At 37.9% G+C, this 16,053-nt stretch overlaps 1 protein-coding gene across 1 annotated transcript in view; it reads right to left on the bottom strand.

Moving 5' to 3' along the window:
* MYBPC3 (myosin binding protein C3) overlaps nucleotides 1-16,053 on the bottom strand; it is a 65,912-nt gene that overhangs the window by 26,021 nt on the left and 23,838 nt on the right. Inside the window, exons 11-24 of the mRNA XM_076344473.1 lie at nucleotides 15,803-15,826; nucleotides 14,892-15,058; nucleotides 13,919-14,051; nucleotides 13,683-13,685; nucleotides 13,120-13,244; nucleotides 12,392-12,497; nucleotides 8,175-8,341; nucleotides 7,625-7,790; nucleotides 6,035-6,141; nucleotides 5,255-5,284; nucleotides 4,953-5,089; nucleotides 3,311-3,388; nucleotides 1,887-2,046; nucleotides 697-801 (exon numbers count right to left, since the gene is read on the bottom strand). Coding sequence (XP_076200588.1) covers nucleotides 697-801; nucleotides 1,887-2,046; nucleotides 3,311-3,388; nucleotides 4,953-5,089; nucleotides 5,255-5,284; nucleotides 6,035-6,141; nucleotides 7,625-7,790; nucleotides 8,175-8,341; nucleotides 12,392-12,497; nucleotides 13,120-13,244; nucleotides 13,683-13,685; nucleotides 13,919-14,051; nucleotides 14,892-15,058; nucleotides 15,803-15,826 — 1,508 coding nt within the window. The remainder of the gene's footprint in view (nucleotides 1-696; nucleotides 802-1,886; nucleotides 2,047-3,310; nucleotides 3,389-4,952; nucleotides 5,090-5,254; nucleotides 5,285-6,034; nucleotides 6,142-7,624; nucleotides 7,791-8,174; nucleotides 8,342-12,391; nucleotides 12,498-13,119; nucleotides 13,245-13,682; nucleotides 13,686-13,918; nucleotides 14,052-14,891; nucleotides 15,059-15,802; nucleotides 15,827-16,053) is intronic.

The following is a 16,053-nucleotide window of genomic DNA, read 5'->3' as shown; positions in this document are numbered from 1 at the left end:
GAATTTTTCTCTAAAATTCGCCAAGACCCTGCATTATTTCCTTTTCCTTCTGAGGATCACAGGGAGTTTTATCTAAAACACACCATGCTCTACAGAGAACTTAAAATGGTATTGGTGATATTCTTGATTGCTTCTGCTCGTTTCCTATATCACATGATAACTTTGTTCTCTAGTTTTTAGTACAGATTTTAAGGTCATTAAAATGATTGAAAAGTGTTTTGTGACCTGTGGTGTGTGGTTGTACATGAAGTAGAATTATGAAGTAGTTTTCTAAAAGAAACATGTATTGCATGAGCACTTGAGATTGCAGACGACTGGAGTTGATGACTGAGGTGGCCACAGATCTGTTTTGGTATTCCTAGGTAAGTCCAAAGGCCTGTATACTGACCTAAAATTTCAGTCTTGAATGAGAATGTTTAGCTTTAACTGTTTTTGGTATCAACTTCTTGTGCTTTGGTAACGTATTCGCTGAAATATTTCTCTGATTGAAATAGCAGGGGTAGGGGGCACTCTCTCCCTAAAATTGAAGGGCCAGAATCTAGACTAGTTTGAAGGTTTGCTATATTAGAGTAGTTAGTTTCTGAGAGTCAGCCTTCCTAGAGTGAATAAACGTAGAGAATCCTTCTGTGCCATTTTAAAGGAGCAGCAAAAATATAGGCAAGGCTGCTGGGGACTTTATATTTTAGCACTTCTTACCAAGTACTGGTTGCCCACCATCATATTTAGGAGGTTGCCACTGCACAGTACAGTAATCTTCTCCAATGTTGCTGATCTTGGGAGCTTCTGGAGGGTCAGGAACATCTGAAGAAAGTGAGAGAATGAATGATAGTTGTTACTGTTTCAATTTCTGTATACAAGTCAATGAAATTTTTCTTCAACATTTTTTCTGTATCACATTGATACAGCTTTGTCAGACAGCAACAGTAGGTACAATCGAGAATGTATTATCTTAGTCTAGAGTGAATCCTGCTCTTCGATGCTTCTAGTTAGGTTGATTTTCCTTTAAATACCATTTGATTATTCAGCTCCCTTTTTCTTCCCAGACATAACCAATTTTTTGCAAAAATGTAAGGTTACAAGGTAATTCTGTTCTGTAAGAAGAGGCTTGCTCCAAGGTTTCCTATTTTCTCTATAATAAACTTTATATAGATTATAATGGCTGCATGTCTCACATATTTTGTTATTTTGGAGATAGTCACAGTAAATATACTGACTTCGGATTTATAAAAGATGAAAAGAGACTTAGTATTCACCTAAGCAGTGAATTCTAAATTTTAATACTGTAGGTGAAAATAATTTTCTTTTATCATTTCTAAGTTTGTTTATAACCTGACCTTTTGTCATATATGTGGCAGGGTATAAATGAGTTAAGTATTATGAAAATTTTATAAAAATTACTGACTCAAAATCATATTCCCCCCAGCTCTTCTGTGACTCACAGTGGCAATCTGTTTCTCTTATATCAGATATATTATGTATCTTTATTCCATTAACCATTTACTGCGTATAGAATGAAGTAATCTTTGCTTAAAAATATAAACCCCAACAAAATGACAAGAAGTTTTTCTTATCTCAGACAAGCATGAAGCATATATTTCAGAAGGGAATATCATCTGTAAAATGATAGGGTCACCTGAAACTGGAAATATATAAAAAGGAAATACATGGATTTTTACCGGGAGTTGTTCTCGTAGCTTTTCACACAGAAGGCAACTACCTGTGAAAAATACGTCTGCCAAATTTTGTGATTGATAGTATTCCTGCCTTTATGATCCTTTTCTGTTTTTCTAAACCTAAAGTCAGAATTTGCCTCAGTTTTAGAGAAGGGTGAGTTTCAGTGAACTCAAGATGCTTTCATACTCTGGTTGTTTCCTTCCTTCACTTACCAATAACTTTGACTGTGATATCAGCCTTATCTTCTCCCACTGGATTCTTAACTATAACTCTGTATACTCCCTCGTCCTCCTTTTCTGCTCCTTCAATGATGAAGACACAGTGGTCTTCATGCATCTCCACACGAACTCTGCCTTCAGATTCAAACAGGAGCTGCGGGCAGTGAAAGTAACAGATAAAGTCATTGTAAGTTGTGCCAGGGACAGCCTGATGAGCCAGTATGTGAGCTGGTGAAAATCTTCAAATCACTGAATATTATCAAAATTATTGAAAAGCTATAAGGTGTTTCAAGTTCTATTTGTATGTAGAAGAGAGAAAATATAGACTAAGTGGCTCACGTAAATAACATTTGGGAAAATTGGTTCTGAAAGTCTGCAGGTTGTTAAGATTCATTGCTAGTTACGCATACCCAGTTATGTTTCAAAGAAGTTACTAAGTACTTCCTCAAATTCCTACTTGGGATAACGGCTAGTATCAACTCAAAGAGTTTCATGGGTAACAGTTAGGTACTGTGTAAATTCAAGAAGGTTTTAAATTCAAATTCAAATGGTTGAGCAAACATTCCTGATCAACAGTATTTGCATTTGGCATCAGATAACATGGATTTGAACAATTTCCCTCTAAAAAATTTACCATGTTTCTTGTAACTGTTAATGGCATCAGTGTGGTTTCTGTCACTCAAGAATGTCATATAGGTAACTTTCTACTCTGAGCTGAGGTTTAAACATAATGGCCACAACTTTGCTGTTCATTTATAACACACTCCTTTTTTTCTTTATGTGCCTGCATATCTTTAGACTTAGAACAGGAACCATTACAAAGCATATGTGCCTAAATAGTGACTAGTACAGCAGAATCCTAACCCTGAGAAAGGTTTATTGTTGCATAATAAATGTAAAATATTTTTGACTCTATCAAAACAAAGAAGTTATTTATGACAAAAAGGGAACTTGTTGGAAAATGAATCCTCTTTCACTGTTTTGTACATACATAGTCCACTCTCTTGACCCATTGTCATCTTTCCCTGTGTCCTGTAAGATTTTCGTCCGAGTTTTTTTCCTGTAGTTATTACTGAAGTTTACAGATTAGTGGGGGAAAAAAGGGATAAACATTCACAGATATATTAAAAAGAGTTTTCAAATAACTGTTTTGATTCCGTGTAATCCAACCATCATGTGATGGTGATTAGAAAGAGATTTCCTCAATCAGCATATCTAAAATTACTCACTAGATCTCTTGTGCCCATTCAAAGTGTTTGGTAATCACCATTGTGAAGCAGGATGTTGGGCCTGATGAGCTATTTGCTTCACCAGTTTTAATATCTACTGACTTTAATTTTATTTCCTTCTGAATAGGCCTTTTTATCTGGAAAACACTAAGCATATTTTTGTGTCTGCATAAATAATAAGGAACTTACCTTACTATCAGTATTTAAATCACTGCTGCTTTCTGAGGGAGTCATGGAATCATCATTGCTTCGAACAAGGTCACTTTTCTAGATAAGCAAAGAAACCACAGAAAGTCAGCTAAGTCTTTCTGAGCAGAGCAGTAAAGCTGTTTCTGCAAGACAGAGAAGAGTCCATAGGTTTGTTAGGGGGCTTGAATATAGAGGTATGAGAAAAGCGAAGAGCAAAGTGAGGCAGCAAGCAGACCTGGGAAGGAAATCAACTGATAAGAAAGTAAAAAGCAGAAATGGAAATAGATGTATCAGACTGCAGTGAATTAAGGGAAGGATAAGTCAGCAAAACCAGATTTACAGCTTAACAAACAAAGATGCATGACATTCCTGCAGTAGAATTGCAACTGGTTGTGAATCTCTCTGTGTACTGTGCTGCTGATTACTCATCTTGTCTAACTGCAAAAAAAAGGATTACTTCTTTCTGTAACAATGGGATAGTAAGTCGATGTAAATGTTTTAACACTAAGAAATATAGTTAGGTCTGCAACACACATCAAACAATGTATTCTGAAGCTGTGCTACTGTTTGTTTAGGATTTAATTAGTAAGTAGATGCTATACATCCTTCAAATCAAGACTGGCTTCTTTTACTCGTATGTTGAGACCTCACGTCTTAGAAATAACACTGTATAGGGGTTGTCTGATACCCAATCGTCATTTTATCAGAGAAACTTCTGTATGAGAGAGTCAATTTCTCTTGGTTCCCAAAAGAGAGACAAATGGCTTTTTTTCTTTGTTTCCATACTAATTCTGCATTGGAGAAAAAAGTCCTAAGTGTTATTAAATATGCTAACCTGAACAAAGAATGCGGTGGAATCATGAAGAAATGAGACTGGGGAAATTAATATAACTGGCAATATTGTTTTGTCTATATCTACACCTATGGGAAATGTAATGATGCTGTAGAATATTATGCAAAGTATTTCTGTGTTTTGTGCTAGTTATAGCTCAAGAGCCCACAGATGGCGAGGGGTGGGGATGTTCTGAGATAGCCAGAAAGGAAGCTCACTTAACATTTTGTGTCTAGCTTCTAAATTCTTTCTTTGATGTTTTGTAATTGCTTTGATAAGGCAAATAGCAAGTGTCCTCTATTTTCATTATACCAAATACAGTTTTACCCCAGTGGTCTGTTAAGAAGACTTTTTCTTCACAGACTATAGAATTCTTGAGAAAGATTTCTTTTTTAAAAAGAAGCTGCCATCTCCAGAACACGTCCATCCTGTCGGGTGAAGGTGATGGGGATGACCGATCATTCATTTCTTTTTCTCTGAGGTAGGAAGAGAATAAACCCGTATGGTATCCTACTGTCTGCATGTACATGTGTCTACTCATATACACTCCATCCCTTCTTTTGGAATAGAAAAGCAGGCAACAGTTCAGAAAAACAACAGTTCAGGACGACTCTCAGAAAAACAGCTGAGTCTCAAACAGCTGCATTGCAGCTATTTAATTTTTTTTCTTGAGGTTTTAAAAAAAAAAAAGTAAAGGAAGATGAAAATACTTGTAACTAAGAATTGTAAATCAAAGTAAGATTTGAGAAAGAAAATAAACTTCCTGTTGTGACTTTCTTGCCTCAGACATTGTGTCAGGTTACACGTTACCTTGTTTACTTTCTGCCAGATGACAGTGGGTGTTGGATCTCCTGATATGGGAACATCCAATCTCAGTTTGTTCCCAGCGACCACGACAATAGTGTCAGGGGATTGGCCCAGACAGTCAAGGTGGATTTTGGGAGGTTCTGTAGGAAGGGCAGGGAAAATAAGTTTTAAATATAGTTTGAGTGTTCTGTATGGAAAAAAAGAAAGGTGTATATTCATGCATTAAATTAAAAATGACAAAACACTGCTTCCTTTTCTATTGAAAACATGTTTACTTGCATATAAATAATGACTGCTGTTCTTACCTTCTCTTGGTACAAAATCAATCTTGACCTCTGGGGGAAAAAGTGGGGGGGGGGGGGAGGGGAGGAGGTAGGAGAAATAGATTAGAAAACAGAATTTACATAGCATCTGCACCCAAACAGTAATTTTAAAACTATTCATCTTTAAAACCTCATAAGGCATATACATCAACAGATTAATGCAATAAACTGGAAAATGGGCTCTGTAAAACAATGTGATAATGATAACACAAAATATCAGGGAAAAGCATTTTCCATTGCCTCTGTTTCTAGTGGAGCACAAGTTAGCATGATATGTTTTTGACCTACCATCCTGTGCCTGAGGCATTTCACTGGGAGTCAGGAAATCTCAGCTGTTTGCTTTGGCTTGAACTCTTTCAAAGGGCTTGGGTCCCACCGTATGAAAAATCTGTCACTCGACTAGTGAAGATCATTATTCCTTTCTTAAATATTTCTCCCTATTAGAGAGCTGCCATTAACTCCCTCTTCTCTCCAGAGCTGATCCCCACCATGCTGTTGGAACAGCATCCAGATCCCTTCTGGGAAGAGATTTGTCTCCCTGCAACCTTAGACAACAGAGGCCACAGGAGGCAGAACTACCACGGACTGATACGGAGAAAGAAAAAAACCTATGCAGATTATCCAGAGGTGCACTGTGATCAGAGCCACGTCTGACTGAGGTATCAGGAAAGAGATTCAGCATACTCTTTCCTGGTATAACCATGATCAATGCCATCATTTTATCCCTCTGGAATTCCCATTACATATTCTAAGATAACTTACCTAAAAACTGAAGCTTGGCAGAAAGGTTGTAAGCAAATCCCTGAGGGATGAAGGAATAATCAGCCTCGTCAGCTGGTGTTACGTCCTCAATAGTTAGCTTATGGATTCTGGAAACATGAACAAATATATTCCATTCCCCTACCTTACCTCTCCAGGAGGAACAGGGCTATCTCGAGAGACAAGGTGCAGGCTATAGGTTATTAACAGACATTACTATTTCTTCTCCCCTTGCCCTAACATCAAGTCAACCACCACCAGGGCTGTAGACTGCTCTACTTTCAGTATTCAAGCAAATCCATGTCAGCATGTTGTCTATGAATGGATTTTTCTTGTCAAGGTAGATGCACAGTCTAGTCTGAATAGAGGAAGCAGTTTCTCTGCTTTAGTCCAGCCCTTTAACGTTACTAGGGCAGTTGTAACACCGCTGACTGGTTTCATTTGATCAGATTGTGACTACAATAAACTCTGGAAAAACAAGCTAAAAATTGGTGCTCCATCCCTGTATTATTGTAAATTCAAAACTGAATACAGAAAGGGAGTACCAAGGAAGACTTTACCTAACATGTAATGCTGTCGTGGTTTAATCTCAGTCAGCAATTAAGCACCACGCAGCCGCTCGCTCACTCCCCCCCACCCGGTGGGATGGGGGAGAGAATTGGAAGAGCACAAGTTAGAAAGACTCGTGGGTTGAGATAAAAACAGTTTAATAATTGAAATAAAACGATAATAATAATATGATAATAATAATAATAATACACAAAACAAGTGATGCACAGTACAATTGCTCACCACCCGCTGACCGATGCCCAGCCAGTCCCCGAGCAGCGGCCCCCCCGGCCAGCTTTCCCCAGTTTATGTACTGAGCATGACGTCACATGGTATGGAATGTCCCTTTGGCCAGTTTGGCTGTGCCCCCTCCCAGCTTCTTGTGCACCTCCAGCCTCCTCAGTCAGTAGAGCATGGGAAGCTGAAAAGTCCTTGGCTAGTGTAAGCATTACCTAGCAACAACTAAAACACCGGTGTGTTATCAACTTTGTTCTCATCCTAAATCCAAAACACTGTACCAGCTACTAGAAAGGAAATTAACTCTATCCCTGCCGAAACCAGGACAAATGCTTACGTATCTTCTGAATCTTCTTGGTCTGCATTTCCAGTAGTAGTTAGAGTGCTAAGAAACTTGAGCACAGAATTGCGCAACTGTATGTGTTAATATAAACACTAATTTTTCTGAAGGGGTTTATATATAAGTGTTATCTTAACCTGTCTAAACACTACTGCCAATTTTAAAGTTATCAACAGTATGTTTTCTAGATTGTTTGAATACCAGGAAAACATGAAACCCTAATGAGAACAGAGAATGAATTCTGTTGAATTGAATTGAATTGAAACGTACCAACACAGAAAGACTGCACACATACCAAAGCAAGTCTGTGACTATGTTGATTGCATATGAGAAGGTTTTAAACTTTTTTCCTTTTAGTTGGAGCCAGGACAAAATCTGGTTTTATATTCCTATCCCCTGAGATCATAGTTCCTGCGGATTGTAACGCAATTCCCAAGCCTGTACCTGCTTTCTGAAACAAGACTAACCTGCCAATATGGGAGATCTTTATCCTTTCATCTGGGACCACCTCCTTTCCATTTTTCAGCCAGATTCCTTTCACATTTTCATCGGAAACTTCACACTTGAAGACTGCCTGGTCACGTGCCTTCACTGTCAGGTCCGCAATGCTCTGATAAACTTCCAGCTTTTTCTCTGATATTGTGAGAGTAATTGATACACACATCAACAAATCAGAATAGATCTGTAAGTAAACAGTGTGCATTTACTGAGTAGAAAAGGCTAGGGCTGAGAAGTTGTTTGTGGAAGAGTGAAATATGAAGGGAAATCCTCAGCATGCAGGGCTTTAACAGGACTGATAGCTAAGCGCCTGTTATTATGATGGTATCTGTTAACATCCAGCACACAGGTCCGAGTTCTCCTTGAGGCCTTTATTATCAAACCTTATGCCCCTTATTAAGTCTTCTTTTTCCCTGGCATGAGCATTATGCTACCCCTATGCACTATCCTGGAGAAGGTTACCTTCAGCCTGTTTTCATTTTTCAGCTTCTCTGGTTCTGTAATATTACCTGTGCCTACCTTGTACAATCAGTTCAGCAACTGATACCCCACCATTGGTCTTCACGGTGTAGTGTCCACTATCCTCCTTGGTTGACTCATTAATAATTAGATACTGCTTTTTTCCATCTTTCTTGAATCGGTACTTGAATGTTTCTTCCCGTGTCAGCTCAATTCCATCCTTTTCCCTGCAATGCCAAATAGTGTTGAGTCATTTTTCTATGGTTGGAAGAGGAGAGTAAGAGTCAGCTCAGTGTTACTAGAGATTTGAAGACGCAAGATAAATCCAGTATTTTTAGCATTTCAATTTAGCAAAAAAGAGACCATTGCACAAATGTTAATGGAACCAAACCCAGAATGCTTCTAGGTTGACCATTAATTTTCACTAGGTATTTGACTTCAAGAGAGTTCACTCACAAGGAATTACTTGATTGTTACTATTTATATGCTATAAATAAACATGAAAGTATGTTAAATGCTGTAGAAAATATAGGGATGAAGACATACTTCATCAGCAGGGAATGCACTATCATAAAAGCTGCCATAAGGTAAATGTGACTTGCTGGGAAATGACTTAAAAGTCTTAACTTTCCTGATGTGAATTATAATTATTATAAATTCATGGTTTGTGGGCATCAGTAAAAGAAGAAAATTTTAGGATGGATTTAAATGAAGATGTATTTTGGATTTTGTAGCCCTTTCCATTCAAGGATGCCACAGTATATTTAAGACATTACTAAATTAAGCCTCACCATCCAGCCTGGGAGGAAATGTAATTGTTGTAATTTCCAATCATCGTGAAGGGAAATGAGCAGAGAGGACTCACGCTGTTTAGTCAAGGTCACACAAAAATACATAAGACTTTTTAAAGATTTCCTGTTCCTAATCCTAAATAACATAAACAGGCTACAAGAAAATAACTTGGAATTTCTTCAACTTACTCCTTTTGTAGCATTTTATATTTTTCATTATTATTTGAGTATATTTATATTATGTTACTTGAATACTGCTGAGGTTTGTAAATGAAAAAGTTTTTCTCTTTGATACTTACTCATGTGGAAGAAGAAATAGAAAAGATGTTATGCTTTTAATAGAGTAAGAATTTTCTTTCTACCTTGTGTTATTTGTTACTAATGACTATTCAGCTTAACAAATGAGCTTACAGGATAGCAAATTGAAATGCTACTTAGGGTCTCATTAAAATACTATAGCTCTAATCTCTAGATAGATGTATGCAAGGAAACCTTTTGCCTCTGTCAGAGTCTGCTGAAGTAAATCACAAGATCAAAACTTCAAGCAGAGACAGGAATCCTACAGTTTGTGACTTAGATGCACCTGCTGCAACTGCATTTCAAAATACCTACAGGTTACTCACTCCTAACTGTTCTTTAGAGCACAGCTTATTGGAACTTACAGTTGGCTTAGAAAAACACCGGCCTTCCTTCCAGATCACAGGACTACGACACTAGTAAGGGCGGAAACAGAGGATGCCTATAACAACCACATGAGACACAGCGCTTAGTGTTATGTCAGGATAAAGTTTCCTCTGCTTGCTGAGTGGCAAGAGTCTGAGGCCACATGCAAGATGCTCTCCTAAGGCTGGTATTCTCATTCATGCAGATTAGTTCTGGAACAAGTGCTACAATGAAATGCGTAAACCTTTGCTGAACTGCTGAGAATGGACTGTAGTCCAGAAGTTCAACATGCTGCTGCGGCAAAACCAGGCACATGCACTGTGGCTGGTGTTCCAAAGCTGAACTTTTAATTTCTTTTTTGGTGATGTATTTTGATATATGGCTCTTCAAAGATATCTGAATGTTCTATTCAGCCATTGGTAAGAAAGAGATCTCTTGAAATCTTGTCTAAATAATGAAAATAAATTATTTGCAATGACTAGTGTCTTAAACCCCTGGGAAGGGAATAGTATATTTAACTTGTGTTTGTTTCAGTGACTAGCACATTGCTGATGCTGTGTATGAGTAGAGTGTTTGCAGAGGGGTGTACTGACAAATAGTGGAGGGATAAAACTGTAAACCTCAAAAAAGAACTCTCAGATATCATTTGGCTTAAAATAATACATGGCAGCAGTGAAAAGTGAAAAACCTCACGTAAGGTAATATTGCAAGCCTTCCTTTGGTAACTGAGCAATGAAGTAGAAGAATCACTTGATATTAAAGTGTAAGTGGAGGATTTTATAGAACCATAGAAGTGTTGGTTTAAAGACCACCATAGCTCATTTGGTTCAGCCTCATATTTGAAGCAGAACTAGTTAATAATAGGTAGGTCAGTCATGGTTTAGTCTATCCAAGTCCTGAACACATGCAAGATCAAATATCTGTTCTCAGCTTTGCCACTCAATGCCTCTTTTCTCTGTCTGGAAGTGCGTTCCTATTTCCTGCTTAGAATGTAAGGATAAATTGGTTAATGTCTTCTGAGATATCACTGATGTAGGTACTGTGTGATAATGGGGACACACGGGTTTATTATTATTACATTACTTTAGTTTGTTTTCATTTGGAGCTGATAAGATGATACATCCAGCATTCAGAGGTGGAAAAATCAGGTCAAAACTATGTATTTTATTACATCTTTTTCTTCAAGAATTATATTATTTCCAAGACCATCTGAAGTTCAGAAATAACTATTCCATAGTACTGCATAATAATAATGTGAGACCTTTCTGGGTGGTCAAGAGAACATTCTTTCCTGATTACTATGAAGAGACCCACATAATGAATTCTCCAAGCCCTAGTCTGATGGCCATGCCTAAGAGGCTATAAGCCTTATTTCTGTTTTGTGCAAGTTACAGAATTTTATATGCTTTTGTTCATGTGCTTGTGATTTCATAACCCAGGTTTAAAGGGTGCAAGAGCTATAACAGGTGCCCTGAGTTAGTGCCTGTTACTTGGCTTACACTGTTGAGCATTTCCCTAATGAGCCATAAAACTGGAACTCTTTCTCCACACTGTGTTTCATGTTTTCCCTGGACACTTCTCCTTGTTGTCCAAAATGCTCCCTTTGTTGCCAAAAAGCATTGACTGAGTCTCACATGATAAAATCAGTAAAATACAGTGTAAATATCTAACTGCTCAGTTTTCTGTTGCTATGATTTGAAGAGTTTCTCTGACCACTTGCTGCATTTCAGGCTGAGACAGCTGCTGGTTTGCCCTTGTCACACCAAATGCCCATCCCACAGATACCAGCTCTGTAAGATGTATGGGAGTTGTTCAAAGGCATAGGATCAAAGTGTGGCAGCTGCACTGTGCTCTGAGAGGGACAGATCTGGTTGTCCCCATCTCTTGTGACCAGGCATCTGTAAGCAGTTCCCGAACAATAGCATGTGTGTGCCTGTGCATGTGGCTTTAATAGAGTAATGCATACGCTGTACTAGCTCTTGGGCTCTATTTAAATTCTCAGTTCCTTCCTTTGGGAGAGCAGATGAGTGGTTGGCACTTTCCAGGAATGTAATGAGCATTGTGGGAACAGTTGATAACCATGTGCCTGAAGCTGTTAACAAGCACAAGAGAATTTCATCTGGTAGAGAAATGAAGTGAGAACAGTGTGTGTAAGACCTGGTATGTGAGCACTGCCTGCTGTGCCTGCCCAAGCAGTGTGAACCTTCCAGCTTCCACTCAGCTGGAATGCCCAACAAAATGGACTCTATGGTCTAAATGTTTGTCGTCTTAATCCTGCTTGCTGCATATGCATAATGACCGGCTTTGCAGGATCACCACAACAGATATGTTAAAATAAGTCAATGACCTTCCCTCTCTGTCTCAAGAGACACTAACATTTTACCTAAGAAAAAATACTTCAAAAAAACCCTTCTCACTGCAGTTGAGAAGACTAGAAGATTCCATAAAGTACAGCAAGCTCATCACAATACAGATCTGATTAGTCTGGCCAATAGTTAGACATTACTGTCAAATGTTTAGAAAACTTTAAAGCTAACAGCTCAGTACAGTCAGTAGCATCCTGTAAACACTGAACAAGAAATTCTAGAGACACTATAAAATATCTATACTTAGTTTGTTTTCTGCCATATTCTGGCCTCTCAGTTCCTCCTCAATGTTTGACGTATAGGAGGACGATCAATCTTTTCCTGAAAACAATTATGTAGGATGCCTTCTTCCTTTTTATTCCACAACTCTTGTCCACAGACACTGGTCCTAGAATGTCCCATGGAGGGATATGGTTTCATGTTGTTTGCTGTTTTTTTTCCTTTTCTATTACCTTACCATTTCACAGTAGCTCCTTCCTCAGACACTTCACACTCAAACTCCACTCTCTCTCCAACCATCACCATCTGGTCCTCCAGTGGGTGAGTGATCAGGATTGGAGGTTCTGGAAATGAAGAAACTTTTATTAAAACAGTATTCTGAAAGACTGAAGACCAGAGGTAGATTTCACCACTCTGCACTCCACAGGAAGAACCCCTGGCCAAATACATGGTGATGCTCTCTGTGTTGGAACTTAAAATTTACTATGCTGGATCACATTATCAATTTTATCAAATGACCTTTTGGGTTTTGCTTCATGAGACAGAATGCAAACACAGGATTAATCAGTTTTCATATATATTCTGAAATTCTAAACCGGAGGCGTTAGTTTTCTGTACTATTTGATCTGCTTGAAGATCTTGAGGCACATGTTTATCTTGAGCGGAATCAAATTTTTAAAGTAAGTTTCTAGCCCTATTGTTGGGAAGATGTAAATCACTTTCCGAATGAGAATTAATGGTGGTTATTACTGTGCTGTTTTCCTGTGCTTTCTTAGTTGCAGCTATAGGGAAAATTTTCCTTCGTTTAACTGTAAGAAAAATCTACTTCAATAGATGTCAGAATTTGTTCATATGTTTGAGAATTTCTTTTCCTCCAAGATTAACTAATCTGAGAGTAGAGAAGGTGACAGTAATTCAATGCTAAATGTTAGGGGAGATCTCTTTCCTTTTGCTACCATTGCTCACCTTTTACAAATAATTCTGTGAAGCTCTTCTCCTCCCCTACCACACACTCATATGCTGCATCATCGGCCAGAGAGCAGTGGTTTATGGTCAGTATTCTCTTATTCCCAACAGCCTCAAAAATATATCTGAAAAGAGAATCTAAATGTAATTATCAGAAAGTAACTCTTTTGTACCCAGTCACTGTCTTCCCCTGCCTGGCAGAGAAAAAGGTTCCTACTTTTCTTCTGACATCAGTGGTAAGGTTTGTTAAGACTCAAGCCTATATCCCTGTTCTGGTGCAGTGGACAGCAGTAGTGTTTGAAAACCTAGCACAGGAAATTATGGAGAAATCTTCATACAAGTGTGAGACATAAACTCCTGTGAATGGTGTTGGATGCTTTTCTAACATCTAGCCTTACAACAAACCTGACTAGCATTAAAAATGCTTTGTCATGGCTTCAGCACAAAATCAATGGAAATTGGTTTTGCAAACAAGCTACACTGAAATATATCCCATATCACGAGAAAGTAATTCTGAACCCTGGATATACACATAAAGATCAGAATATAATCTGAGGACTTACTTGCTAAGTAGGTAGATGTAAGCATCCAGTTCCACATGTAGATATATAGAGCAGAGGGAAGAAAAAGGAAAAGTCATGAGAACAGCAAACTAACCCTGAGCCAAAGCACTATATAGATTCTTTCTCAGCTCCTATTTCTCCCTGTTTTATTCCTTTCTTTCTAAGAAAAGCTAGTTTTTCCACTTTGTTCAAGCTGTAGCTCGTTCCTTTTTGGATTTCCCATATTTCTAGTTTACCTGCCGCTCACTTGGATCTCCTGTCCATTCTTCAGCCATTTCACATCAGCATCTGGATTGGCAACTTCGACCATTAATTTAATCTTTTGCCCTTTGTCCACTTGGTAAGCTGGATCTAGTTTCTTGAGGAATGCTACGATGAAGAATGATTTAAAAAAAAAGAGTATCTTAATCATTTTTATACTTAACATTTTTTTTTTTACATTCCCTGTTAGGAAAGTAAATCTTTATTCCCTTTCCTGTTGTTTACCATCATCTTAAACCTTCCCCACTTTCTGCATCCCTGTTTGCATTTTTACATTTCTGTCTGTTCTTCATCCTATTCCGTTTTCTGTTTTTCCTTAACGTAGGATGAAAAGCAGGTGATATAAACTAAAATAAACAAAGTAGAATATTCTAAATCAGATGTGAGTATGTACTTCAATACATCCTAAATAGAGTTACAGCTACGTCTGCCCATGTAGGAAAACGATACTGATCTCAGTACTAATGAATGGCAGTTTGCCTTCTCTGTTTCAGACTTTTAAAACAAATTAGTTAAAATTAGATAATTAATACTTCACAAGACTAGAAAAGGCTCAAGAATTCCAAATGTATCATCCCAATGGAAATTAAATTCTTTAAATGTATCACTGATGCCTGACATACTGACCAGTTTTGAGGGTGGGGGAGTGGGGGGTGGTGTTGTTTTACTTTCAGGGAAAGATAAGGGGCAGAGCAGAAGAAACTAGTAAAATGAGCAGGGCCAGAATATCCAGAGTTTCAGAGCAAGGTAGCTCAGAGCTTTGGGCATAGCTTTAATCTTTGGTAATCAGCATTTCACGTGTAAAGACTGTGTAACAATTGGAATAGGAAACTCCTCTATTTCTTGTGCTCTTGTATCTAGCTGCTGTCCAGCTGATGTTAATATTTGAAGAACTCCCAAAGAAGAAGGTATGAACACATATGTTTGGAATAAATGCAGCTCGCCAACCTGTACTTTTTTTCTCTTCCTTCTTTATGCGTTTGAGGCGTTTCAGCATCCCACGCAAATCTGTGATACCATACTGAAAAGCAATTTTCTCGTATTCAGAAGGAGGAGCTTTCCTCAGGATTTCCCAGACATCAACATCAGATTGTGATTCAGATTTTGCTTCACCGCTGCAGAAAGGGGTTAGAGTATCTGAATGCTACTATTGAGAGGATTTAAAAACAGCCATAGGCTTGGCAAGCTACATATTGGCTTGATGAATCCATTTCTTAATAAAAAATTTAGCAGTCTAACTTTTACTATATTATTACCTAAAATAATGAAATAAAACTGGTGACTAGTTTTACTTATATTTATATATACAGTGATTAAAATCCAATCGCTGTCCTGAAGGGTTTACTTTCTAATAGCCAAAGCAAATAAATATTAACTTCCCTTTAACGATGGGTAAACACAAGGAGACTTATTTTCCTGTCATGGTCATACACAAAACATGTGGCAGAGTAAGGAACTGAACTGATATCCTGAGAATGCCTCAGAAACAAGGCAGTTGTTTTATGTTAACAAGAAACAAGTCCTTTTCTACTCAGAACATTTTTTCTCTTCGCTAAAATGAATCACAGATTATTAAAATATTTATCGCCTGTTGTAAAGACAATTGTTGGCTATAGTAATCTATAAAACATAAAGACACATAGACTGGTGAGTAGTGGCAAACAAGACAATATTTACAATGGACTACTTATTTTATAGTTTAACCAAAGAACTAGTGATTATGGAAGAATTAATGTTTGGTTTAGCAAAACCAAGTGAATATTTGGTTATCTGGCTTTGGGAAAGGCATTCTTTTTCTGTCATCGTATTTTTTTTATTTAAAAGATCATAAATAGAAAAAGAAATTGGCGTTACCTTACCGATTTACCGAGCGCAAGAAGCTGCTGTACTCCAGAATGACGCAGAGAATCGTTTGGAAAAACATGCAGCATCCCGATGGGCAAGAAAGAGGGCATCATGTGTTAATACAAAAGAGCCACGAATGTCATCTTCACCGTTAGCAGAACATGCCTGTGCTTCAGTAGCAGGGAGATGAAGGAGCTCGTGCAAAAGCTCTGAAATAGGCTTAAGAAAAATGCTGTTCCCTATTGAAACCAAACTCACTCCCACG

This window comes from Aptenodytes patagonicus, chromosome 7 (assembly GCF_965638725.1).
Source record: "Aptenodytes patagonicus chromosome 7, bAptPat1.pri.cur, whole genome shotgun sequence".
Lineage (NCBI taxonomy): Eukaryota > Metazoa > Chordata > Aves > Sphenisciformes > Spheniscidae > Aptenodytes > Aptenodytes patagonicus.
This window is presented reverse-complemented; position numbering and strand designations above follow the sequence as displayed.